General features: G+C 41.2%; 1 protein-coding gene across 2 annotated transcripts; it reads right to left on the reverse strand.

The window, feature by feature from the left end:
- Positions 1–369: 369 nt before the first annotated feature.
- rnf145a (ring finger protein 145a) lies at positions 370–27,068 on the reverse strand. Of its 2 annotated transcripts, XM_066649471.1 has the most exons (11): positions 26,914–27,068; positions 23,803–24,009; positions 12,867–12,975; positions 10,122–10,213; positions 7,591–7,826; positions 5,178–5,353; positions 4,851–4,991; positions 3,938–4,120; positions 2,493–2,640; positions 1,946–2,302; positions 370–1,704 (listed from the first exon to the last, which is right to left on the reverse strand). In XM_066649471.1, exons 2-11 carry the CDS (start codon positions 23,987–23,989, stop codon positions 1,387–1,389), a joined length of 1,947 nt encoding a protein of 648 aa, XP_066505568.1. In that variant the 5' UTR covers positions 23,990–24,009; positions 26,914–27,068; the 3' UTR covers positions 370–1,386. The 2 variants fall into 2 exon arrangements, with proteins under 2 accessions (XP_066505568.1, XP_066505569.1); XM_066649472.1 differs by lacking the exons at positions 12,867–12,975; positions 26,914–27,068 and having other exon boundaries at positions 23,803–23,876.
- Between the last annotated feature and the right edge of the window lie 231 nt (positions 27,069–27,299).

The raw sequence follows: 27,299 nt of genomic DNA on the forward strand, positions 1-27,299 counted from the left end.
CAGTCACCCGGAGGAAACCCACGCAGACACAGGGAGAACACACCACACTCCTCACAGACAGTCACCCGGAGGAAACCCACGCAGACACAGGGAGAACACACCACACTCCTCACAGACAGTCACCCGGAGGAAACCCACGCAGACACAGAGAGAACACACCACACTCCTCACAGACAGTCACCCGGGGGAAACCCACACAGACACAGAGAGAACACACCACACTCCTCACAGACAGTCACCCGGAGGAAACCCACGCAGACACAGGGAGAACACACCACACTCCTCACAGACAGTCACCCGGAGGAAACCCACGCAGACACAGAGAGAACACACCACACTCCTCACAGACAGTCACCCGGGGGAAACCCACACAGACACAGAGAGAACACACCACACTCCTCACAGTCAGTCACCCGGGGGAAACCCACACAGACACAGAGAGAACACACCACACTCCTCACAGACAGTCACCCTGAGGAAACCCACACAGACACAGGGAGAACACAACCTACTCCTCACAGACAGTCACCCAGAGGAAACCCACACAGACACAGGGAGAACACACCACACTCCTCACAGACAGTCACCCGGAGGAAACCCACGCAGACACAGGGAGAACACACCACACTCCTCACAGACAGTCACCCGCAGCGGGACTTGAACCCACAACCTCCAGGACCCTTGTGACAGAGACGCCACCTGCTGCAACACTGTGCCGCCCAAATATAAATATAAATATAATGTGACGCTCTTTAAGATATAATGCTTAAAACAAGTAAGATTCATATAACATTACTTAAAAGTTGTTAAAAGAAAAAACGTAGATTATATATATTGTGTAGACATTTGCTTTTTCACTTAAGAAGACCACTTCTTGCAGTGCACTGGAGCTTATAATCAGACATATTCACTTTCATTGTGAAGGTGCATGTGATGTGGCTCAGTTCTGATCTGACGGACAAGACCACATAAAAATATGTCTCACCAAGTGACATCATAAATCTAGTCGATACACCTAATAATTCTCTCTGATATTGCTGTAAGAATTTTGCTGAAGTGCTTTCTATTATTAAAACCCTCTTTTAAAAGGAGCAATCAATCATTTTCCTTCATGTTTTGAAAGGAAACTGTACAGATACAGAGGTCTGGAATTGTCAGATATTCTAAAACCATGGAATATAAAGTGTAATCAAGGCACGTAAACACGTGTTTCTTGTCGTGTGACTTGCACGTTACAGTTGATTTAATTATAGTTTAATTAAGTTTATCAAGTGATATTATTTACTGTATTGGCACATTTCAGAATTAGGGATATTAGGTGTATTGAACGCCCGTAAGATGATGTCACTTGTCGAGACTATTTGTTGCAGTGAAGAAGGATAGGGATTATTCGGTTAAAGGACCACTGAGATTCTCCTCTTCTCCACCCTCCTCCTCATCCTCTGCCGGGATCTCAGAGTCTGAGACCTGCGTAGACATTTGTGATGTTTGTATTTGGTCCTGTTGACAGTCTCCAGGCAGTGGAGCAGCGTCCAAGACTCCGTCTGGACGAGCAGGACCCTCAGGAGTTCCAGGTCCAGATTGAGAGGAGCCTTTGAGCTGGTTGTGGCACAGTGGACATGTCTCCTGGACGTATAGCCACTTCTTCAAGCAGCCGGCGTGGAAGAAGTGACTGCAAGGTGTGATCACCGCTGAGGTCATATTCTACAGAGAGAGAGAGAAAAGATGAGATTAAAAAAAAACCAGGAAGTACAGATACATTTTGGCTTTTCCAGGTCCAAAATTCAAGGTTCCCTCAAAAGTACACTGTATCCCTATATATTTAATATGAGGAAACTCTTATCATTGTCTTATGACTATCCCCTAATGAGAAATATTTGACAATGTCTAGATATAAGATGATTGCATTCAATAATGTATAATTTATGACACTGAGGTCAGTGACCTGGTAGCAGATGGAGCAGATATCGTTATGGAGCTGAAGCTGCTGGAGTGAAGCGGTGGGGAGGCTCTTGATTTTATTGACAGCGTCCCGTCGCAGGAGGAAGCTCTGCCAGCCTAGCTGAGCCCTGAGCCACACGTTATAATACGAGTGGACTAACACGATGGTGGAGCCCATCACTGTCCACTCTCCAAACACTGTCTCGGACACTCCGTACGCCACCACACACACGGCCACCAGGAACTCCAGCAGCCTGTAGGTCCCGTTCACGTAGTAAATCACATCGTCCATGTTCTCCACTGGAGCTTTCCGCAACTCCTCCACCATAAACAGCACGTAGATCAGGAGAGTGCCCAACACCTGGGACCAGAAAAGGTGGGGTGTATGAGAGAGAGAGAGAGAGAGGTTCAGATGATTCAATACAGTACTATTCTGGAGAGTACTGATGTACTACTCTGAAGGAGACCCTTCCTCAAAGCCAGAACCACTCAAAAAAACCCTCAGAATGACAGAAATGGTTGCTAAGCAATATTCTAAATCATATAATAACCTGTAGAGAAGTGAGTATGCTGGAGGAGATAATGATGAGGAGCCAGAAGTCCATATGGAAGAACTGGCAGATCATATAGGACATGTACGCTGGAAACACCAGCAGAAACACACACAGACTCACAGCACGGAAATGCTTCCATAAACTCCTGCAAACACACGGGAAGAGAAGAGCAAAGACAATCAGGAGAAATGATGCCCAGCTCTACAATACATGTTACTCTAAGGATTATATCTATGGATGTACAACCACAATTCCAATGAAGTTGGGGCATTGTGTACAACATAAATAAAAAGAGAATACGATGATTTGCAAATCCTTTTCAATCTATATTCAGTTGAATACACTACAAAGACAAGATTTGTAATGTTCAAACAGATAAACTATTTTTTTTTTTTTGTTTTTTTTTTGCAAATATTCACTCATTTTGAATTTGAAGCCTGCAGCACGTTCCAAAACAGTTGGGACAATGTTTACCACTGTGTTACATCACCTTTCCTTTTAACAACACTCAGTAAGCATTTGGGAACTGAGGACACTAATTGCTGAAGCTTTGTAAATGGAATCCTTTCCCATTCTTGCTTGATGTACAACAGTCTGGGGTCTCCGTTGTTGTATTTTGCGCTTCATAATGCACCACACGTTTTCTATGGGAGACAGGTCTGGACTGCAGGCAGGCCAGTCTAGTACTCTTTTACTACGAAGCCACGCTGTTGTAACACGTGCAGAATGTGGCTTGGCATTGTCTTGCTGAAATAAGCAGGGATGTCCCTGAAAAAGACGTTGCTTGGATGGCAGCAAATGTTGCTCCAAAACCTGTTTGTACCTTTCAGCATTAATGGTTCTTTCACAGATGTGTAAGTTACCCACGCCATGGGCCCTAATCCGGACAGTCCTTTTCCTCTTTGGCGCGGGGGACATGATTTCCAAAAACAATTTGAAATGTGGACTCATCAAAACACAGGGCACTTTGCCACTTTGCGTCAGTCAGTCTCCGATGAGCTCAGGCCTAGAGAAGCCGGCTGCGTTTCTGGGTGTTGTTGATATATGGCTTTTGCTTTGCATGGTGGAGAATCCTTGCTTGTGAATGACTGAGCCCTTTGGGGATGCTCCTTTTACACCCAATCATGACACTCACCCGTTTCCAATTAACCTCTTCACCTGTAGACATTGAACCTGTCTTTGAAGTGTATTAAGTTGAATAAAGGTTGAAAAGGATTTGCTTTGCATCATTGTACTGTTTTTTTTATGTTTTACACAATGTCCCAACTTTATAGATTATTTAATTTCATGCAACACTTTGATGTAAAGCAATGAAGTAGATTTGAAGTGTTATTTGTTGCAGTGTACATTTGGGATGTAGCACTGTATTAACAGTGTACTGCTTAACATCTACGTCAGAAACTGAATCAGGGCGGTAACAGAGTAAACTAATTTGTACTTACTTGTCCCTGGAGGCCCCCAGTGCCAGCACTATGGGGTCAGCGATCTCCAGCATGGACTGAAGGATAGATGCCACCACAATAAAGAGAATGATGCTGAGGAGGAAGGCCCTGTGGATCACCTGCAACTCAATAAGGCCAGTTTGAACTGCCAAGATCAGCAGAGTTATTCCTTCTGTCATTCCCCTGTGTGTGTGTGTGTGTGTGTGTGTGTGTGTATGTGTGTGTGTGTGTGTGTGAGAGAGAGAGAGAGAGAGAAAGACACAGACACAAGGAGACACAACGAATGAGCAAAACCTATGCTCTAGTCCTGTGTGTTTGTTCATTAAAAAAATATTAAGGAAAGTCTACAAACGTTAAAATGTTGAGGTGTGCAGTAAGTGATCTATAAATACCATCTGAAAAATAGCACTATTTTCTTGTTTTTTTTTGGCTGCAGTTCAGAGTGTCCAGTAGGTGGCGACAGTATATTACAATAATAAATAACTGTAAATGTAAGTTTACAAAATAAAATAAAAAATTAAATAAATTAAAAAAATTAGAAAACCAAGTGATATTTAGTATTTTGTTACAAAAAGTTAGACTTTTAAAAACTATTTTCCAAAAATAACAGCTGTAAAACACTTATTATACAAAGAGTGAGGGGCTTGGATATGTCAGAGATTCTGTACCAAAGTCACCCCAATGTAGGTGATTCTTTCTTTGGAGCATTAACTGTTTTAATTAAGGCTTAGGGTGGGTGACCCACTTTATCAAGACTAAGCTGTGTTGCACATAATATATAATTAATTTATTTCAGACCACTGTTTAGTAGTACATATTACAAGCTAATATCCGAATATTCTTGAGTATATTTGAGTAACTGAGTATTCAGATTAGAGAGAAAAAGAGTGTGTAGTGACTGAGTGTGTTTTACCTGTGCATGGTGTTATCATTCATAAAAGCTCTGTAGCCCTGCAGGTAGAACTTGCAAAGGGTTAACACTCCGAGAGCCACAAAGGACACGGTGAAGACCAGGCCCAGCAGGGAGTACGGAGTACTGCAGCACTCAGCAATACTGCAACAGGCACACACACACACACACACACACACAAAACCCAATGCATGGGGGTTACACCCACATAGCTCACACTTGGCAGCGTTAAATTTAACATACAGTTTTAAATGTTTAATTTCAGTGATGCCAAAGATCTCCATTTAACATCTACAAATATTCACAGCTGACTCTCTGTTCTACACTCACCTAGTGAGGAAGAGGAAGAGGAGCCTTTCTCTCGATGTAGGCTGGTCTCTGGTGCTGAAGTAGGTGTATATTTGCAGAGCGAACAAAACCAGCCAGAAGCACATGAAGAGCACAGGCAAAACCAGCTGGTTCCACAGAGACATGCCTAACGCCAACAGTCCATACACCTCCACCACCTGGAGACATGGACACAGCAGCCTAAATATTAATGCTCCAGTAACAGCTTATACACCTCCATCACCTAGAAACATAAAAACAGCATTCCAAATATTAATGCCTCAATAAGAGCTAATACGCCTCAGAGTAGTGTTGCACGGTATACCGATACTAGAAAAGTACCTCAATACTTCGTCATTAAAAACGGTACAATAACCCTATATAATAATGAGTACCAGTACTTTAAGAAAGAGGTATTTCTAACGAGTGCCACAGGGGGGCAGTGTTTGCCCACAGTGCTTTGTTTCCTCACCGATTGTTTTAAAATAAGAGCGACATTTCCAACGAGTGCCACAGGGGGGCAGTGTACGTCCACAGCGCTATAGTTTTAGCGATTTTTCAGACTTTCTAGCGAGTTATTTAAAAACAAAAAACCAGACTAGCACCAGCGACTTTCTGCACAAACCTTAAGTACTTTTTATAGAAGAGAATCGCCGGTAGCACAACCCATTAGAACACCGGGACTGACCGTGAGCGGGAGAGAGGTCTCTCTCCGAAGATTCTCTGCTCCCAGAGACTAGCTCGTTGCTCCAGAGACGGAGCAGCACAGTCGGTCAGAATGAGCTGCTAATGTGCTAAAAGTGCTGCCAAGGACACGTTTGCTTCCTCTTACATTGAATTTTTTCCTTTTTCTGAACTGAGATCACATAATTGAATGAGGCATTCAGCTTCATTCAAACAGTAAACAACTCTTATGAATCTATTAGTGGAAGACGCGGTTGGACCCAGAATTGGAGAAACGTCACGTGTGGTGTCACACGTAACCAGTGTTTTTGCCGACCGCCCCTGGCTTTAAAGAACGTACATTATTTCTGATGTTTTAGGGTTTTGGTATCGTTTCAGTATTGGTATTGAGATATTTAGGCAGGAAGAGTGACAACACTAATACAGAGTTGTCCAAGTGTAAAAGCCTGGTGAATCTGAGAGACATAAATCATAAATGATCCACGTCGTGTAACATGAAATATTAACATGATTATTGAATAAATTCCTATAGTTATTTCAGGTAATTGCAACTATTCTATAGCTTTCTTCACTTCTATAGCCACTGGCTTTCAGAACCATATGTTTACATCACAACAAGCAGAACATTTTATAAATTTCATCGAGTGGTTTGAGGCAGATATATTAGGTTCACAAATAAGCTTTAAAGCGTTTTTTGTGTAATTCAGAAATGTGATTCAAAAAGCAAACATCCTCCTGCCCTTTCGTCATTTTAAAGATAAATTGAATAGTATTAAATATGACAACTGTCATTAAATAAAATGTAAAAATTAAGTATTAATACGCCATGCTAACACTGAAATCACTAATTATTAAATAATCTAAACCAGAACTCACACACCCTTTTGGATACAACATTATCCCCAAGAACAGACTGAATCAATGCACATGCTTTTGCGGTGCTTTTTCCTCGATGGAACATAAAACACATGAACTGATGAATAAATTCTTCTCACTTGCCGTTTTCAAACTACAGTTGAATATGTAAAATGACAAAAAAAAAAGGACAAAGTAATTTGTTACACAAAAAGCCCTTTGCACACCTAACATTAGGCAACTTCACAGGTGCCCACTCGGTATAAATACGGAGATTCTCACAGGCCCAGTCATGCACATTTTCCCAAAATTCCAGTGTTTCCCAAGTCCAGTCCTGGAGAGTCCAACTGATTGCTTTTTCAATTGAAAACTAATTAAACTCAGGAAATTAACCTAGAAACTGATCACGTGACCTGTGATAAAAAACAAACAAACAAAAGGAAAAAACCCACCAAAATATAAAGGGGTTTTCCAGGAGTGGGACTGGAAAATACATTATTAGCCAACAGCTTTAGCGTGTGTCCACAATTCCATGAAGGAAATTTGAACCTAGTGTCTACTCATTTTGTGAAGATGGGTGTATGTGGTTGAGTTCATTTCCTGGTTTGTTCAGTTTGAGGAACATGTTGGTGCACAGCAAACAATGATTAATTAAGTGGCATTTAAATGTAAATTACATCCCTAATATTAGTGATTTTTTTAAATAATTCAACATATTTTTGAAGTGAGCAAAATGATCTGCCATTTGTGTAAGACACACGATTATTATCTAGTCTTTTAATACGTGTAATTATAAAAATATTAGATATACGGACTAGGTTTACGGTGTCGTCAGTAGATAAGAGTTCATGTTTACTGTGTGTTTGTGCTGCTTTACCTGTGCCAGTTCTCTATACGCTGTTTTGGCCAGATTAAAGGGCACCAGCAGGTTGGAGGCCAGGAAGTAGATGACCTCGAGTCCAGTGAAGATCATGGCGAAGCGGTTCACGAACACAATGGTCTCCAGTGGGACAAGGCACAGCCGGGCCACCAGGGGAAGCAAATGAGCAGAAAAGAGCCAGATCCGCTTGGTCTGCATCACACAGGAGCACAGAGTACACACCACCAACTGACCTGCACGATAAAAAAAAAAAAAAATAATAATTACGACAATTTCAATAACTATTTGAGGAAATGTTTAAGGCCATGTTCATTCATTCATTCATTGTCTGTAACTGCTTATCCAGTTCAGTGCTGCAGTAGGTCCAGAGCCTTCCCAGAGTCACTAGGTGGTAACACACCCTAGTGGGCGCCTGTCCTTTGAAGGGCGACACACAACCACACATTCCGTCACACTTATAGACACTTCTCAGGTGCCAATCCACCTACCAACATGTGTTTTTGGACCATGGGAGGAAACTGGAGCACCCGGAGGAAACGAAACTCCTCGCTCTTTCACTTACAAAACCATTCTGCACCGTCTGGCACACACCGGCCACATACACACAACTAACACACTGATGTCATCGTTAACACACTACAGGTCAAAACTGTGCACACATGTCCAGTCAGTAATTGGAACGATTGTGAGGAACGAAGGAACCTCTGAGCAGATTCACATCGGCCTCCACATTCACAAAAGGAAACAGGTGCAGTACTTTGTGATTGTTGACACTACAGTGGAGTAAAAGCACACAGGGGAATTGCTCAGTGAACTGATCCACCAATAGTCTGGACAGGGGATAAGATTAAATGTTAAGGAAAATTTCCATTCATGTAAACGTCTAACACTGTAAAATGATCTCTACACACAGAACTGACAAATATGTGAGGGGGGATTGAGAAGAGTAGGAGACTAATTGTTGATATGGTACATCAGTGTAATGCGGGAAATTCAAAAGCATAATTAAGACAATATAGATTTCGAAAGGATCTGTAATGTCCGTCTTAGCTCATGTGTCATACAAAGCAAAACACAATTCAGAGGATCATTTTAGCACAAATTATACACTTGGGGTCTGTTTTCACTGTGGGTTTTGAGTCAACTGTTGGTTTTTGCGAAATGGTCAGTTTTGTGAATATATTTTGAGGTGTGAGACTGTTTAGAGAAAATGGGAGGTGATTTCCAGATAAGTGCTTTAGTAATGGGAAGCTCTGAAATGCTGCTGTACGAACTTCTACCCTCCAGCCCTTACAACAGACACAGTGGAACACTGCTATGAAAAATTTGATAGCATTTATCCACATAAACCTAAATCAGGTCAAGTGGATAGTACTGTTACATAGTGCACACTTCAAGTAAACCCAGCCCAGTGTATCTGCTTGACACAGCATTATCTCGCATTAAGAATGCCTGCATCCAAACTGCTGCATTTTTTTTTCATAACAAAGTAATGGTGTGTTCACAAACAGTTTTTATAAATAACTGAATGTTATTTTTAAAGGCTAAGCACCACTTATTGGACCTCTGTGAATATTTCACATTATTGTAGTTACTGACATATAAAAGTATGAATTAAAATGAAAATAGCTGCGTAATTTGCTTTAAAACTGACAATTTTATTAAAATGACGGAAAAACCCGAGCTCGCTACTGAAATTCTTGAACGCGACCGTGACGTCACTGGTGGACAACAGCTGAACAACGCCGCGGTAAAACACCGTTATGACTGACTGTTATGACAGTATCTAGCTAAATAACCAACATTATTCATGACAATAGCCTAGCAATAAGCTAAACTCAAATGTAGAGGTACCGTTATTCTTGTAAATGAATTTAGACATATGCACAGACCCCTGCACCACTTGGGATCCTCATTTCACTTGTTTCCAAATGAGACAAAGACATTGAACAGCTTTGGTAAGATAGATTTTGAAGGAGGATCTATATGTACAACATCTCTGGCATGAATAAATCAAACATCCACAAAGGATAAAGCTTCTCACTTGTTCTGTCAAATTCTTCAATATTTTGAATAATGCCTTGCTGCTACAAATGAGTTCTACATCGAATTCCACACAAATCTTGAACAGACCATTTCCCTGCAGTGAGGTGTGTGTGTGTGTGTGTGTGGGGGGGGGATATTGGCAGTGTCAAATAGGGTCATTCACTGTCAAAACGTCCTTATGCCTGAATGTCAACTTGTCAGAATGGGAGAGTGATTTTCAACATCACTGTCTCTAGTGAACAATTTCCTTACTCTGACCCTTTGTGCAGTTTTTATTGTTGAACTTCTATATAATAAAAACAATATAAAAGAGTTTCTATCACTTTTAACATTCACAGTCCTCTCTGAATGAAAATAAATTAACACAAGGCATGAAAAATGCATTATTTGGAGACACCACTAACTCTACTGTGTTGTATCAATTTCTCATTTCTCATTTTTTGTGTGACTTTGTTGAGATATAACTGAATGTAAGGGCTTACAGATGAGTGCTGTGGTGAAGCGGTTCATGGACAGAGGCTCGAGGTAAAGTGGGCCTTCATAGCCTGACTCCAGCTCCCCCTGGACATAGTCCCTGAAACAGAGAAGATATACACAGTTAACACTGCCACAAACAACGTGATACTGAACACCTCTGTGATAGAACCCAGCACACAGGATAAAGACAGGACAAAACAAGATCATCACAGCTCCTGCTGTCATCTGATTCCAAGACGAGATTTCTGCTGACAGCATTCCTCAAAAAACAAAAAGATCTCTTATTTAAGCATCAGCTGAGCTTATCTCCAGCTAATAGTGGGACCGCAGGGCAAACCTCAGCACAATTCCCTGGATTTCCAGAGGTAGAATATAAAGGAGTTAAAGTCAACCTAATACAAAGGGAGCATTGGCAAGTCCATGGGCATATGTATAAAACAGCGGTCATAGTAGTTCCTAGTGTTATAATGTGTAAGGCATATTTCAAGTAACAATACTTATGAGTAACACATCTCATCATCATCATTGTCTTTGCCACTGAATCCATTTCAGGGTCACGGTGAGTAACATATCTGCACTAGATATTAGAATAGATGTATTTCTTTGAGGATTTTATTGCAAACAGCATTCTCAACACAATATAGTGATGTCAGGTACTGATGTTGGACGAGTGGATAACAAACTCCACTTCAGTTCATCCAACAGTTCATCAATGGTGCACCAAGTGCCACTGATCCACAGCCCGATGCTGGGGACGGGCCTCTGTACAGACCCTTTCAGACATGCACAGGAACCCATGTGAATATGAATTACTGAAGATTTATCCTCCATGAATTCACTAATTGTCAATATATTGGACATCTGTGAAACTCAGCAGATATCTGTTTTTATAGTTTTTATTTGAAGATCCGTTTCCTGTGAAAAATGTAGCAAATATTTGCATGCATTCATGAATACATGCACGCACACACACACACACACACACACACAAAGTAAGTCTGAGTTATCTGTGCTCTGAGCAGCAGGAACAGAGAAGAGGAGTAAGTTACGAAGTGAGTGTAATGGCTCTGTCACACTCGGATGATCTTAATTTGAGTGTCTGCTGCCTCTAGCTACACACTCACACACACACACACACACACACACACACACACAGATGTATATATTACAGCGAGTGGTAAAAGCTCTCTCTTAATCTGACATTAAACAGCCACCTGTCAGGAGGGAAACACCACTCCATAATCACACACTTCATTCCAGTGTCGGAGAGAGAGAGAATAAAGGCTCTTCTCTCTCTCTCTCTCTCTCTCTCTCTCTCTCTCTCTCTCCACATTCTCCACATTCTCCATGAATCAAGCTTTTATTTAAATAATAACAATTTAACAGTTCCTAATAATACTTCTACACAATATACTGTCCATATACAATTTATCTATATCATGAGAAATATAAGGTGCACCCATTGTGGACATCAAAACACAGCCTGTATAATCTCAATACTAAACCATGATATGGAATTGGAGTCTCTGGGGCAGCTGTACATGAGATGGTGTTCACCATAACTAATGCCAATAATGGACTACAGAGGTATTCATGGGTTGTAATGTTTTTGGGGTGGGCAGCGTACTGGGAACAGATTTTCTAGTTTCAGAGCGCAGCAGTAAAGTAAACGAATGTGAAATACAGGTAAATTTATCTACACAGCTCCTCTCCCTGCACTCTAGATAGTTTTACAACACCCAGAATCACTGAAAATGACCTCCTCTGTACGTCGGGGGGGTAAAAGATCGTACTGTGTAAAAAAATAAGGAGAAAATGAATGTTAAAATCGTTCGTAAAAAAATGTTAGCCATGTTAGCATTCTTGCCATAGCATCTGATGGAAAAAAGTTAGCACACCAGTCTCTAGCACACACTTTGAAATTATGGTTCTACAAGAGCTCTTTAGTAAAGGAAATTGTTCTTCAAATTTACGGATAATGTGCTATAGATGATTCTATATAGCACCTTTTAAAAAATGGTTCTATATAGCACTAAAAGAGACCTAGTAGAACCTTTTTAGTGCCATATAGAACCATCTATCGTGAATTTTCCATCAATTTGAAGAACCACTTTCTGATGCAAGGAACACTTTAATAATACAAAAGGTTCTTCAAGTGTTCAGGGTTCTTTATAGAACTATTTACTAAAATACCCTGAACACTTGAAGAAACGTTTGTATGATTAAAGGGTTCTTTGCATCAGAAATGAGTTCTTCAGATTAATGTATGTGATATAGATGTTTCTATATAGCACCTTTATTAAAAGGGTTCTATTAAAAATGGTTCTATATGGCACCAAAAATGTAGACCCATCATTTTTAAGTGTGTAGTTCTCCTTTTTTGAAACTGTAAATGGTCAGTGAGAATGGTTTCCATGACGCCACAAAGGTGAGGCCAAATCCCAATACATAGATGTGCACTATGTATTAAGGGGGAGACACTGAGGTAAATCACTGTGCAAAACAGAAAATGCAGTTTTTATGCATTTCATGTCATTCCTCCCTAGAAAACTTGAAAAGTCCATGAGGCAGAAACCAAGCAGCACTCAGTGTTGGTTGATCAATTGGATCAGCGTTTCATTTTCGTCGTATGTGTGTGGGCGGAATTTGAAATGCACACATAGTTTCTGTGATCACAAACCTGGGACACACTATTAGGATAAGAGGTTTTATTCTTGCCATTATGGAGAGTAATTGTATATGAGGTTCACCTAGAGATCTGATGTCCAGCGAAGAGAAGCAGAGCAGTGAGGACATAGAGATACAGCTGCACCAAACGCTGCCGAGGAAGGGTCAACAGAACCAGACTTAGGATATAACCTGAGAGAAGAAGAAGAAGATGGGGGGGAGAGAGAGAGAGAGAGAGAGAGAGAGAGAGAGAGAGAGAGAGAGTTATCATTCAGTGGAGCCGGACAGTGTAATTTGCAGCATTATTTATTATTATTAATAATAATAAACACAATACATTTATACGCAGTGCTGAGCCCGAAGTAGCAAGGCTCTTTTCTCCCTATAACAGGTCAATGAAGGAGCAAAATGATATTGAATCTCTAATTTTAAAGTACAAATATTACATAGTCAACCTTTAAATGGTTGAACTGCCCGCACTACATCGTAATATTAATTATGTACTTATTAATACAGAGAAAAAGATGGAAATTTGGTAGACAGGAGAGAAATATACAGAGCTAGAGAAAGGGAAAAGTAAGAGAAATTATGCACAGTGTAGATTTCTAGAGATTCCCAGACAGGCTTCATGCATGGAATATTACTCTGAATCTGACAGAAATTAATCTTTTAAATTCACATTCTTGTTTCTCCCCTTTCTCACCTTTAAAGAATGTTGACTTTCCTTTACACCTGCCTTAAACCTAGTGTACGTGATGATGTCAGGTCATCCTAACACATCACAAAGAATCTATTACATTTCTTATCGCAAGAAAACAGAAAGGCATTCAGTAATACAACGTAATTCATAAATCATAATCGTGTTAAGTTCTGCTTAATCCTTTTTAGAGCCGTGGTGACAACAGGGCAAGCAAAGAAGCTGAGATGTTTGATTTATATCTCAGCTCCCTCTTTACTACTATGGTCCGGTACAGTGGTAGCAATACTACAGACACATCCCTCCTCCCATCACTCCTGAACAACACCCCAAAGTACTTGAACTGCTTTACTTGGGGCAGGTACTCACCCCTCCATTGAAGGAAGCATGCTATCTTTTTCCAGAAGATAACCATGGCCTCTGACTTGCAGGTGGTTATCTGCATACTGACCACTTCACATGGAGGCCTCAATACTTAGAAGCCAGAAAAATAACAACATCTGCCAATAGCACACCATCTGAACCCCGTAATGGAAGCCATTATGTTAAAGACTATGATTTGCCACCAGGAGTGGAGACAAGGCACAACCCTGACAGAGTCCGGTGACTACACTTAACAAGGCTGACTACGTAGGATGTGAACACAACTCACACTCTAAGAGTACAAGGACAGAATGGCTCGCCTCAGCAACCCCATACTCATACAACTAGAGCAGCCCCCACAGAATGTCGTGGGGAACACAGCCATATATGCTTTCTCCAAGTCTACAAAACTCATTACGTGTGGACTGGTAAACTCCCATGACTCCTCAGTCATCTGTGTGACAGTGGTGATCCACTGTTCCAAGGTCAGGGTGAAGCCAGCAGTTTTCCTCCTGAATCTGAGGTTTGACTTAAAGATGTATTCTCCTTTCTAGAACCTGGGCATAGACAAAGAAATGTGATGCCATGATAATTGGCACACACTCTCCAGTCCACTATTAAAAAAAAAAATCCAGATGCCCTTGCAAAAGCGGCCTTGCCAATGAGGAACTTTCCAACTACCCAAGTGACTTTGACCAATGGAATGGAATCTGACACTACAGACACATCTGGACTCCACAGTCGGCATGTTTGAGCTGTCAGTGTCTTCCAGAACCTTTTTTTGAGGCCACCTGTAAATCATTATCCATGGCCTGCTGGCATGTATCTGCTGAGTCACGAATTACCCAAGCCAGCCACTTTTTTTAAACTCATCCTACATGACAGCTTCCCTCACCACTTGTTTCCACCACTGGGTTCTTGGGTTGCTGCTTTGACTACAGCCATTTCCACAATGAAGGTCTGCAACAGGGTCCATTCTGACTCCATGTCCCCTGCCTCCTCCAGAACTGGTTAAACCTACTTTCAGAGATGAGAGTTGAAATCACTCTGGACAGATTCCTCTATCAACATTTCTAAGCAAACCCTCATTATTTGTTTGGGCTACCAGGTCAGTCTGGGAGTTTTCCCTGTTCTGATCCAATTGATCACCAAATCATTTGACAGTTCAACCCCTCACTTTACCCAAACGTGATCATATGCGACATAGCCTTGAAGGTCAATAGACCACATAATACCTTCTGCCTCAACAAGGTTCCCAAGTCAGGAAGAAAGAGCCGGGGGAACATGCTCACTGCAGCATGCGGTTATCATAGCTTAGCAAAAAGCAGAATAGCGCACACGTTAGAGCATCTTCAAAGCAAAGCCTCAGGATTCAGATATCAGACAAAATACCGTAGCTTCAGGTCTCCTGAAAAAAAACTCATCATGTCTCAAGGAAATAAATTTTACAAAATATTTCCAACAGCTGTGAGGGAATATTCTGATGTCTACGGTTAGTACACAGTGTATAATTTACGGCTACCTTGCTAGCATTCTTGCTGTACATTAATCTCTTTACATTACAAACACTGTATGAAGTTGGATCATCAAAAACCTTCTCAGAAGAAAGCCTTTTCAGCAGAATACAGACAGTTACCGCATCAAAGTGGCATAAACTTTTGGATAGACAGCGAATGAGAGATCTCATTCAGAAGCTACATAATGATCTGATGTTCAAAGAGGACATAATTAGGAATGTGGGGTTTTATTCAGTCTGCAGTTTGTTGTTGGTTTTGGATCATTTTTGAGAGAAATTTGTGGAGATACAGATGGGAAGAGAGAGAGGAGCAGAAAACTGAGAAACTAAAAAAATGTAAAAAGTCACCAGAAAGGTTTCACAAGGTAACTCTCTCTCTCTCTCTCTCTCTCTCTCTCTCTCCCTCTTTTCTGCACTGTAAATCTGTTGAGACAAGGAGCACATTTGGACTGAATCCTGTTCAAAAATGGTGTAGGAGCAAGAAACAAGGTAAAGCAGACTGTCAGAGAGAGGCAGGAGAGAAAGGGGACATGGAGACCATTTAAAGTGACTCGATAGCAGTGAGGGGAAAAGACGCCAACTCTAGATGTCAGAGAAAGAAATAATAATACCACAGCAGTGAGGAGAAAGCCAAGCAAACTGAAACTATACTAAAAAATAAACAAACCTAGTGGAATGGGGAAATGTGACATGGACAAACACATTCAAACGAGTATCAGATTCTTCAGACGAACCAAAATGCCCTTCTATGGTGGCACACATCAACAGTAAAGAAATAATACTTTAATGTTTCTGACACCTGTTCATTCTGCATTTCTTCTGAAATGAAGAATTAACCCTTTCTTTGTACTTTGCTAAAGTAATAGCTTCTGCTCTTTTGGGAAGTCTACACTAGATGTTGGGACATTGCTTGTGAGGATTTTAAGGGCATTTTACTATATTCACAGTACCACTTAAAAATAAGACTACACATAAAAATGTTTTAAAAATCATTTATTAATAGTTAATAATTGTTTATACATTATTCATTCATTCATTGTCTGTAAGCCTTATCCAGTTCAGGGTCGCGGTGGGTCCAGAGCCTACCTGGAATCATTGGCCACACGGCAGGAATACACCCTGGAGGGGACGCCAGTCCTTCACAGGGCAACACAGACACACACACACACCTACACACACACACACACACACAAACACTTTTGAGTCGCCAATCCACCTACCAACGTGTGTTTTTGGACTGTGGGAGGAAACCGGAGCACCCGGAGGAAACCCACGCAGACACAGGGAGAACACACCACACTCCTCACAGACAGTCACCCGGAGGAAACCCACGCAGACACAGGGAGAACACACCACACTCCTCACAGACAGTCACCCGGAGCAGGAATCGAACCCACAACCTCCAGGCCCCTGGAGCTGTGTGACTGCGACACTACCTGCTGCGCCACCGTGCCGCCTGTTTATATATTAGTAGTAATTAATAATATACAAATGGCAATAGTGAAATTTTGTTTGCCAAATAGTGAACCCAAATCCACCTACGGTGTTAAAAAAAATGTATGCGAATGTGTAATTAATTGTCATTGTACAACATACATCACAATGTGTCTTCTGCATTTAACACATCTGTTAGAGTGAATACACACACACACACACACACACACACACACACACACACACACTAATGCACTAGGGGCTGTGAATACACACACACACACACACAGAGCGGTGGGCAGCCATACTCAGCGACATTTAAACCCCAGATCTTGCGAGATACTGACCTTACTTTGTCTTTCCCATCAGTCAGCATGAAGCCTGTTAGCTTCATCACATATTTGTTAATAAGTTTAACCCTTTAATGAGTTACCCACCAGCAGAGTGTGTTTTATACATTAATAATAATGTGGTGTACCTTAACATGTGAAATTCTCAGGTCTGAGCATATTTTTCCCCTTGATCACACTTCCTATCTCTGTTACAAATTATTTTTAATGACATTCACGTGTTTATAAACTAATTAATAGTCATGTAATGAACATACATTTAAACCATTTATAAACCTTTAGAAGTGTAGTCTAACTAAAAAGATCCCATCCCAAAGTATTTGATGGAGCTGTATCACTCCTGAATGCATGCGAAATCAAATGCTAAGGGGGCTTTGTATCCCTCTAGCCCAAGATTGGCATTGCAGATGGTGATGATGATGACATTAAGCTGATGTGCTGTGGTTCCAGGGTTTTCGATGCAGATCATACAAACGTACATATTAAAAGCTGAATTCACTCACTAAAAAGGATGTTTACAAACTTTATGACATGTAAGGTGTGCATGTGATTTTGATTATGAATGAGTGCATACTGAGTGTGTGTGTGTGTGTGTGTGTGTGTGTGTGTGTGTGTGTGTGTGTGTGTGTGTTGTAAGCTGCAGAGAGGACATTAGGGCTTTGCCCTATACAGATTAAGCTTTCATTATTGCACTGCCATGGCTGTGTGATCTGTGAGGTTACGTAAGAGTGGAGTTTTATCTGTCACACTCTCCTTTGGAACGGCTTCTGCCATTCAGAGGCTCAGTGAACAAACACACATACACACACACAGTATGCACTCATTCATAATTGCAATCACATTCACACATTATATCACTACTCGGAATCACTGGGCACAAGGAAAGAACTCACCCTGGAGGGTGACAGAGCGACACACACTCACACATTCACTCATAAATATGGACACTTTTTGAGTCGCCAATCCACCTACCAACATGTGTTTTTGGACCATTGGAGGAAACCGGAGCACCGGTCACCCAGAGGAATCCCACGCAGACACAGAGAGAACACACCACACTCCTCACAGACAGTCACCCGGAGGAATCCCACGCAGACACAGAGAGAACACACCACACTCCTCACAGACAGTCACCCGGAGGAAACCCACGCAGACACAGAGAGAACACACCACACTCCTCACAGACAGTCACCCGGAGGAAACCCACGCAGACACAGAGAGAACACACCACACTCCTCACAGACAGTCACCCGGAGAAAACCCACGCAGACACAGAGAGAACACACCACACTCCTCACAGACAGTCACCCGGAGCGGGACTTGAACCCACAACCTCCAGGTCCCTGGAGCTGTGTGACTACACACTACCTGCTGCACCACCGTGCCAACAGTTACCAAACCATCACAAAGGAACAGGAGAATGCTTAAATTTTTAATTACAATTTTATGGTAAACTAAAAGGCTTTAACTTCTTTGTACAAAAACATGACGATCTGCCATTTCTGATTTCCGATTCTGATTTCAAAAATAATGTAAAATGATTCGGAAGCCAGAGAAACATACCAAAGTCTGTATTTATAATAGAACAGGTTACAAGTATGGTCCCTAATTAAAGGTAAAGAATATTTACCCTTGAGGATACCACCAGAGTGTACTCTAAAATGTGCACAAGCAAAGCAAAATATCTGAAAATGGAAATATCCAGCATGGACTGAATATTTATTAAAAAAACGAAAACCAAACAGACAAACACAGACCTCCTGTAAGAGGAAGCTGTCTTGAAGAAAGTGCTGGTAAAAAGTAAAATAAAAAACTTGAAATATGAGAAGTTCATTTGTCTAGGACCAGACTCCCCAAGGACACTGGCCAGAATGAAGAGAGATTGTCTGCATTAACCACAGATAGTAAAAAGAGAAAATATGCTGACTATAGACCACATCTCTATACCTATATACCAAACCCTCTCTGTGATTCTTTCCATGATTCCATTCCACCTCCAACAGCTGCACATTATTCCTCAGACCTTAATGTATTAGAGGAAGAAAAGGGCTGAAAGACTCTCCATAAAACAGCCATAACATGGGTCTGTCTACATCATGAACCAAAGCCAAGAGAACATTGATATTAACAGCTTCAGAAAGAGAAAGAGTGCTGCTGCAGTGGGGTTTTGGCTCATGCTGCCTTTTTCTCAAAGAAGGCCATCTCTATTAGCTTCTAAAACCTTTGGCTTTTTTCCCATTTTGACTCCACGGTCTGTGTTCAGCCGAGGAGAAAGAATCATTTTCATTGTTATATTACAGTTATCACAAGCTGAAGGGCTCAGGAACATTCTCAGGCCATTTTTTTTTCATTATCAACTGGAAGGGCAATGAGACCTGGTAGGTCATCTTCATATATATATTAAAGTGTTCAACCTCTGCTTATCCAAGGCTGTTTATCTCACTGTGTCTGACATCATCATTTAATATTGTATTGGACCATTGCTCTCATACATCTCCATAACATTTGTAAGCACCACTTATATTTAATGAATTCAGTTGTATGACGTTCATGATTGTAATCAAAAAACATTTTTTTATAAAATGTATATGTTTCCTCACTATCTTCTGATGTGTTTACGAAGTCCCAGTGTCTGTAAATGTGTAAAAAAACAAACTGTCTTAGCCTCGTATGCTAGGCTTTCTCATTCTCACTCTGAGGCATGGGAAATTTTTTTAGACAACAGAGAGAACTCCAAACACTGAAAAGCACACAAACCAAGATGAGGATATTTCTCTATTCCTGCTCCATACGTGGGTAATACTGACCTATATTTGCTGTTTCGGATCTCTTAAGGTGGAAATGTCTCCAAACTCAGGAGACAGCTAACTGCATTAGCGACAGTGCTACAAATCTAAACAACTCGAGTTACAAATTAGTTTCTGTGGTCATTCAAACTGTGAATAAAAACCTACAAACAAGTTAAACTTTCTCCACTTACAAACAACAGTCGTTTTTCAAACACACCATTTCACCTTAAAAGACGTGGAGCTTCAGAATGTAAACAGCATTTCCTATGTCCCCTATAAAGTATATCTGTGCACATACAGCTAGTAACACACCTCCAACAAAAAAGCATTAAATGTATGGGGTACCCTGGAGGTCACCATGCCCAGTGCCAAGTGAGGCTAAAAGGGTGTAAGACCCCCAGCATTGTCTGGAATGATTCTTTGTTATAGGAGGTATAACTGTATATCTCTTCCTTACTCCTAAGGAGTAATTCATATTCTGCAAATAAAATCAGTCCAATGTTTGGACAGACCACTGGAGGCCAGTGCTTGAGTATAAAGACATGGGCCAGTGACCTCAGATAGCCCACTGAAGCTTATCAGGCCCAATGCCATGTGAGTAGAGGGCTAAATACACACACCTACGAGTATAAAAAAACACACTAAAGGGGCATCATTGTCGTTTTATTTCAATGCAGAAATATATTTCTCTAAAATTGCTGAAACACCGAATATAATGTGTTATGAATTAATTATGACTTATATTGTAAATACATTATTGATTACCCATTATTAGTATATTAGTTCATTAATGAATACATCTAACACATATGTACTGTGTAAGTTCTTGGGAGATTTCTTTAATTCTATAATAATATTCCTATTTTCTTATCTGTTTATTAGTCATGGAATAAGCAGCTGTTAGTAAACAATAAAGGAATTAACATCTAATTAACACATTTTGAACCCACTGTGTTTAATAATAAAGTAATATACCAGTAACAGGTAATCACAGTGTAAACATGTGTGTGTGAGTGACTTGGTGAGTGTGTTATATATTAGAAATTCTGCACTAAACCTACATCAAATATGGCTCTTTGGAGCATAAACTACTTCATACAGAGACTACAAATCACTTAGTCTCCATCTTGTGTAAGTAAAACTTTGTAGAAACAATATTTATAAAAAATATTTAATAACTTGCATAAAATCTGTGTGCTGTTACCAAAAAGTGTTACCAAAAATGGCAATAAACCATGGAGTAAACAGAGAAATGGAGAAGTGAATAAGCCTCAAACTGGTGTCATTTCCACTGTGTTTTCCAACCATCTCAATGAGGTAAGAAACAGCATGCTAACAAATCATGAACAATTTAGAATGTCATTCACCCAAATGGCACACACTGAGTGTAACACGTGCACACACACACACACACACACACACACACACAAATCCCTGTGAATAAGCCTTGAGCCCAGGCTGTGTGTAATGGCAGCAGTCTGAATGGTATTGGACACTACGCTCCACTGGGCTCTTTTAAAGCTCAGGACAGTCTCCCAGACCCAAGGCCTGAGCTAGCTACACCACGCTGACCCACAGTCAGCATTTAACCCATGTAAACAAAACCCTAAAAAATAGCCAGAGAGTGGGAGACAGACAGAGAGGGAGTGAGAGAGAGACTGCTTCAAAACACATATAGCCACACAAATCATACAGAGTTAAACAGGCTGTTTTGTATAATCTCTCTCTCTCTCTCTCTCTCTCTGTCTCTCTCTCTCTCTGTCTCCCTCTTTCGTTCTCTCTCTTTTACTGTCTCTCACTCTCTGGCCCACAGCCAGGATTAACACATCAAAAACAAAACAGAAAAGAGGACAGAATGCTCCAAATCTCATATATCAGCACATACATTAGTCTTTCAGAGATGGGCTGAGCCGTCTTCACAGTGACAATATGTAAATAAGGTCTCGTCTAACTGCCTGAGTTCATTGAATGCCTGATGTGATTTTGAACTTGTAGGCATATGTAAATGTGCTGTGTTTTGTGACATCACAAGTACTGCTAACACAAAACAAACTGTTAGGCTGCATGGAACGACACTGAAGCTTTAACAATGGCAAGAAAAAAGCACATGGCATATGGGCCACTTAAAGTGAAATGCAGTATTAGCCGCTTGTGCGTATTCTCAGCTACATTTCTCCCAAACTTTCACAAAATAAATCCCATATATTAATGAGGCTCTCACCTGATTTTAAGGATTAATTTAAGCAATAATACACAAGAAGGAGTGCTATAATGTGACATATCAGCACCGGTGTGCTGTGGTCAAAGATCAGTGCACCAGTGCCAGTATCTCACTGTTAGGGTTCAGGAACCTGTTTACGTTGGTTTTTAAAAAAAGAGTTGCGTGAACTGGGGATCGAACCAGTTCCATATTGAGGGGAAAGACCTACCTGGCATCTTTGCTACACCTATATTAAAGGGCTTCAGTCGGATTGCTATTATCATACCGCCACTCTCAAAAAAAAAAAAGGCCTCTCAGACAATGACATTGTGGGATTGGAATTAACTGTGGTATAATTTTATGTTTGCAACCCTTCTCATTTTTCCACATTCCTTATTTAATCTTTGCTTTCTCTCTCTCTCTCTCTCTCTCTCTCTCTCTCTCTCTCTCTCTCTCTCTCTCTTTAATACACTCACTGTTACCCACACTCCCTGAGAAAGATCAGGTAACATGATAGACAGACTCTCAGACCATTAACCTTGATGCTTCAGAACTTTTTGAAGTATATCCTGCTGATTGCTGCTGCTGCTGATGATGTTGCTGTTCATAACACACACTGACTGCATTAAGATTTCAATTATCCAAAGCATTTTTACATGGATTAAGGAGGGAGAGAAAAAATGTCAGTCTATTATGAGCGGCAGGAACTGAATATACAAAAAATAATCTTCCTCTGGTGATGCTGACCATTCAAAAATGAAGGCCACAAATTCTAAACATACAGTACAGGGGTTGGACAATGAAAGTGAAACACCTGTCATTGTAGTGTGGGAGGTTTCATGGCTAAATTGGAGCAGCCTGGTGGACAATCTTCATTAACTGCACATTGCACCAGTAAGACCATGTGCATCTAATGGTTCAAACACTGTGTCCTGAAGGCGGTGCCGTGTATCAGGACGACAATGCACCAATACACACAGCGAGACTGGTGAAAGACTGGTTTGATGAACATGAAAGTGAAGTTGAACATCTCCCATGGCCTGCACAGTCACCAGATCTAAATATTATTGAGCCACTTTGGGGTGTTTTGGAGGAGCGAGTCAGGAAACGTTTTCCTCCACCAGCATCACGTAGAGACCTGGCCACTATCCTGCAAGACGAATGGCTTCAAATCCCTCTGACCACTGTGCAGGACTTGTGTATGTCATTCCCAAGACGAACTGACGCTGTATTGGCTGCAAAAGGAGGCCCTACACCGTACTAATAAATTATTGTGGTCTAAAACCAGGTGTTTCACTTTCATTGTCCAACCCCTGTATCTCTCAATACATGTACAAACTTTATCTAATGTGTAACTTATGCTTTAAATTGCACCCACTGAAGATACAGGGTTTCCACCGTGAATAAGCATTGGTCAATCGAATGGGACTCTTGGGAGCAGCTATACCATAAGGTCATCCTCAATGCCTAGCATAGGCTGGACAGGTATAAAGCCCAGCATTATCTTGAGTGACTGACTCTAGCCTCACCAAAAGAGTAGAAGCTTTTTCTGTGGCTAGTAGAGAAGAAGTCCCTACTAATACCCTATATTTTAGAAAAAATGAAGGTGTCTTACAGAACAGCTGTCACCAAACCTTTGGTCAAAGAATACAGAAAGTAATGGGACTTACCCACATAGTGCAGGTAGAGGGCCAGGTACTTGTACTGGAAGAGAGGGTTGTTATTGAGACTGCTCCTCTGGATCTTCTGGAAGAAGGAGCTGACATCCCAGCGGTAGAGTACCTCCAGGAGCATGATGCTAGGCACCCGCAAACCCACGTTCAGAATCGCCTCCATTCTCTCCCGCACAGCCATCATGTCTCTCTCTCTCTCTCTCTCTCTCTCTCTCTCTGCCACACAAACACAAACCACACCGCAAATGGATCAGCCTCACACCTCACACCAACTCTGAACTGCACCAGAGAGAGACAGAGAGAGAGAGAGAGAGAGAGAGAGAGGGAGAGATAGAGAGATAGAGAGAGATAGAGAGATAGAGAAGTATGAGTACATGAGTGGCATCTCAACACAGACTTTGAGGAAAGTATTACATATTGCCATTAAAAAACAAAGGCATAAAGGAATCAACGGGGAAAGAGACGGTGATAAAAATTACCTCCAAACATTGAAAATCATGACAAGAGATGAGGACATTGCTTTATCCGAGCTCCATAGGTGGGTAACATTTACTATTTCTTTTTTAACCCAATCTAATCTAATCAACCCAATAAGCACCAGCTCTATGAAAGTGTCAAACAAATAAATACAGTGGAATTTGAGTTCCTAACTTGATAGCCAGAAAACATGTTATTTCTTACTAATTGAAGGAATAAGGTTTAAAAGACCGTTGGTCCCCCCCCTCAACGGTGTTGGGAAACTCTAATAGGCGTCTTGCCTGTGACGTAGATGGTGGACAACAACTCTAGAAGCTGCACTTAATTTAATGCAAAGTGACGAAAAGGTGTGTTGTTCTTGGCTGCAATCATTCAATGTACAGTGGGACATCTGTGCACAAATGACCCAAAGATCCCAAAATATCCAGAAAATGGACTAAATTTGTCTACTTTAAACGGGCACTTTGGAAAGGACCATCCGCTCACTCCGTTATCTGTAGCTCATTTCACTGGCGCTTTTCCAACAATATGGGCATGTAAGGACACCAACGAAAGGTGTTCAAGAGCCTCTGTAACATGGAGGTAAACAGGGTAAGGACACTCACTTCGCCTGTTTTAGTTGGTGTTAGTTAACGTTAGCTTGACTCGCTAAACTCGGTGGCTCAGATTATACTCGGCTACGTAGCTGCATTACGGAGGTTTATAGTGTCGGATGAATTCGAGTTCGACTTCGATCACATTTACAAGAATAACGGTACCTCTACATTTGAGTTTAGCTTATTGCTAGGCTATTGTCATGAATAATGTTGGTTATTTAGCTAGATACTGTCATAACAGTCCGTCATAACGGTGTTTTACCGCGGCGTTGTTCAGCTGTTGTCCACCAGTGACGTCACACGGTTGCGTTCAAGAATTTCCGTAGCGAGCTCGGGTTTTTCCGTCAGTTTAATAAAATTGTCAGTTTTAAAGCAATTTAATTAGCTATTTTCATTTTAATTCATACTTATATATGTCAGTAACTAAAATAATGTGAAATATTCATGGAGGTCCATTAAGTGGTGCTTAGCCTTTAAAAATTGCTGAGTTTCTGAATATAAACAAACCACAGAGTACTGCTATTCCCCAAACGTAAACGTTTCCTTAAATACACTATGTGGATTTGACATAGTGAATGTACACTACACAGGTTGTAGGAGTCTTCTTTTATTTATGAATTCAGCTACTTAAAGATGTGCCTGCTGGGGACATTTAATTAACTTTATATGCAGTTTGTACAATGAGCGATCACTGGATTAGAAACACCTACCTTGCATCTGCAGTCATTGTCCATTTGTGTTGTGTTGTGTTGTACATCCTCTAGTCATTCATTAGTGGACACAGGACGATGCCCACAACATGCTGTTGGTTGGATATTTTTGATTGGTGGACTATTCCCAGACCAGCAGGGACACTGAGGGCTTTTAAAACTCCAGCAGCACTGCCGTGTCTGATCCACTCTACACCAGCACAACACCACCACATCAGTGTCACTGCAGTGTTGAGAAAGTCCCACCATCCAAATCATGTGGGGTTCTTTCCCGCTGAAGAGCAGGGAGAAATGGGGATATGAAAATATCCAGAGAAATACATTGACCACAGTCTGTAATTGTAGAATCACAAACTGCTCCTGTGTGGTCAGTGGAGCTAATAAATTGGACAATGAGTGCAGGTACAAGGTAGGTGTTCTTTATCCAGTGATCCACAAGGGTTTAAATGAGAGCTAGAGGTGAATAAGCCACATAAACATTACAGGCTATAGTCTTGTTCAACGATAGAGATTTATATCATTACATATAGACTAGGGAGCAAAGTGTATGCAATGAACTGTTTAAATTTTACAAACAACAGACAAAATAAAGGGGAACACCAATTTTACTGTGGGCCCTTACACATCTGCTTTGCTGCAATTGAGCTCCATAGCAGTAGAGTGAACTACAGTAACCCCACGCACATTGGAAATTCACTGTGTGTGTGTTTGTGTGTGTGTGTGTCCAGTCACATGGCCAGCAGCACGACAAGAGCCTGTTGCCATGTTTCTAAGCAAACAGTTTTTCATATGTCCACAAAAAATAAGATATAAAACAATAAAAATAAAAAATAGAGGCACTATTTTGAAGGATGAAGCATGAATGGCAAACATTTTGAGACAAAAAGCGCACAAAGGGCAGTCAATGTTCACAGTGTAATAAAAACATAAGGTAAAGTGTAACTATATATGTTTTTATACTTGATAACCCTCTATTTGGGATCATTTATCGTTTCGTGTGTGTTATATAAGTGTAACAGCGCGCTCTCACAGTGAATGAGTGTCTCCACAGACAGTAATGCTGGTTTGAACTATAGTAACCCCGCTTCACAGCCTGTTAATGAACCTATACACGGAAACTGCTCTCTCTCTCTCTCTCTCTCTCAAAAGAGAGCAGCTTAATAGTCATCAGTGCACAATGTTGCACATAGTATGTAACGCTTATTTACAGTAATAATTGTAACAGTAATTAAATATCTCTATCTCTCACACCTCCTCTCTCTCCTGCTGCTGAATAAATACATAGCGGCGGTTTCTCAGAACAAAATCGCCTACAAAGCACTTACAGAAGCGGAAGAATGGCGGCGGTCCGGGACTAGGCTTCGCGGCACGTCTCGAGCCTAGTGTGATCCATTCCGGCCGTGGATCGCGTCGCGTGGCGGGCGAGAGGCATCCTCATCACTCCATCACCAGCCTACATCCTTCCTTCATCCCGCAGCCATTACACCACTACACAGAGAGAGAGAGAGAGAGAGAGAGAGAGAGAGAGAGACGCACTGAGCATGTGCGACTAGGTCAGAGAGGATTACAGCGCCACAGTGGTATCTTGAGGACAGAGACCGAGGGGTGGGAGTGAGACAGCAATGGAGAGGGGAAAAGGGGAAGAGAGTGATACACATTGAGTGAGATGTTGAGGCGGAGAAGGACTGGAGAAAGAGAAAGTGTTAATGAC

Source organism: Hoplias malabaricus, chromosome 17, assembly GCF_029633855.1.
Source record: "Hoplias malabaricus isolate fHopMal1 chromosome 17, fHopMal1.hap1, whole genome shotgun sequence".
In the NCBI taxonomy this organism is placed as follows: Eukaryota; Metazoa; Chordata; class Actinopteri; order Characiformes; family Erythrinidae; genus Hoplias; species Hoplias malabaricus.

What these genes read in the sequence shown, in the direction of transcription:
- rnf145a (XM_066649471.1), bottom strand. Translation starts at nt 23,989, where the DNA reads ATGATGGCTGTGCGGGAGAGAATGGAGGCGATTCTGAACGTGGGTTTG. An exon ending in CCTCTACCTGCACTATGTGG is followed by an intron (nt 12,976 to 23,802) that starts GTAAGTCCCATT and finishes TTCTTCTCTCAG; the next exon opens with GTTATATCCTAAGTCTGGTT. An exon ending in CTTCACCACAGCACTCATCT is followed by an intron (nt 7,827 to 10,121) that starts GTAAGCCCTTAC and finishes TTTATCGTGCAG; the next exon opens with GTCAGTTGGTGGTGTGTACT.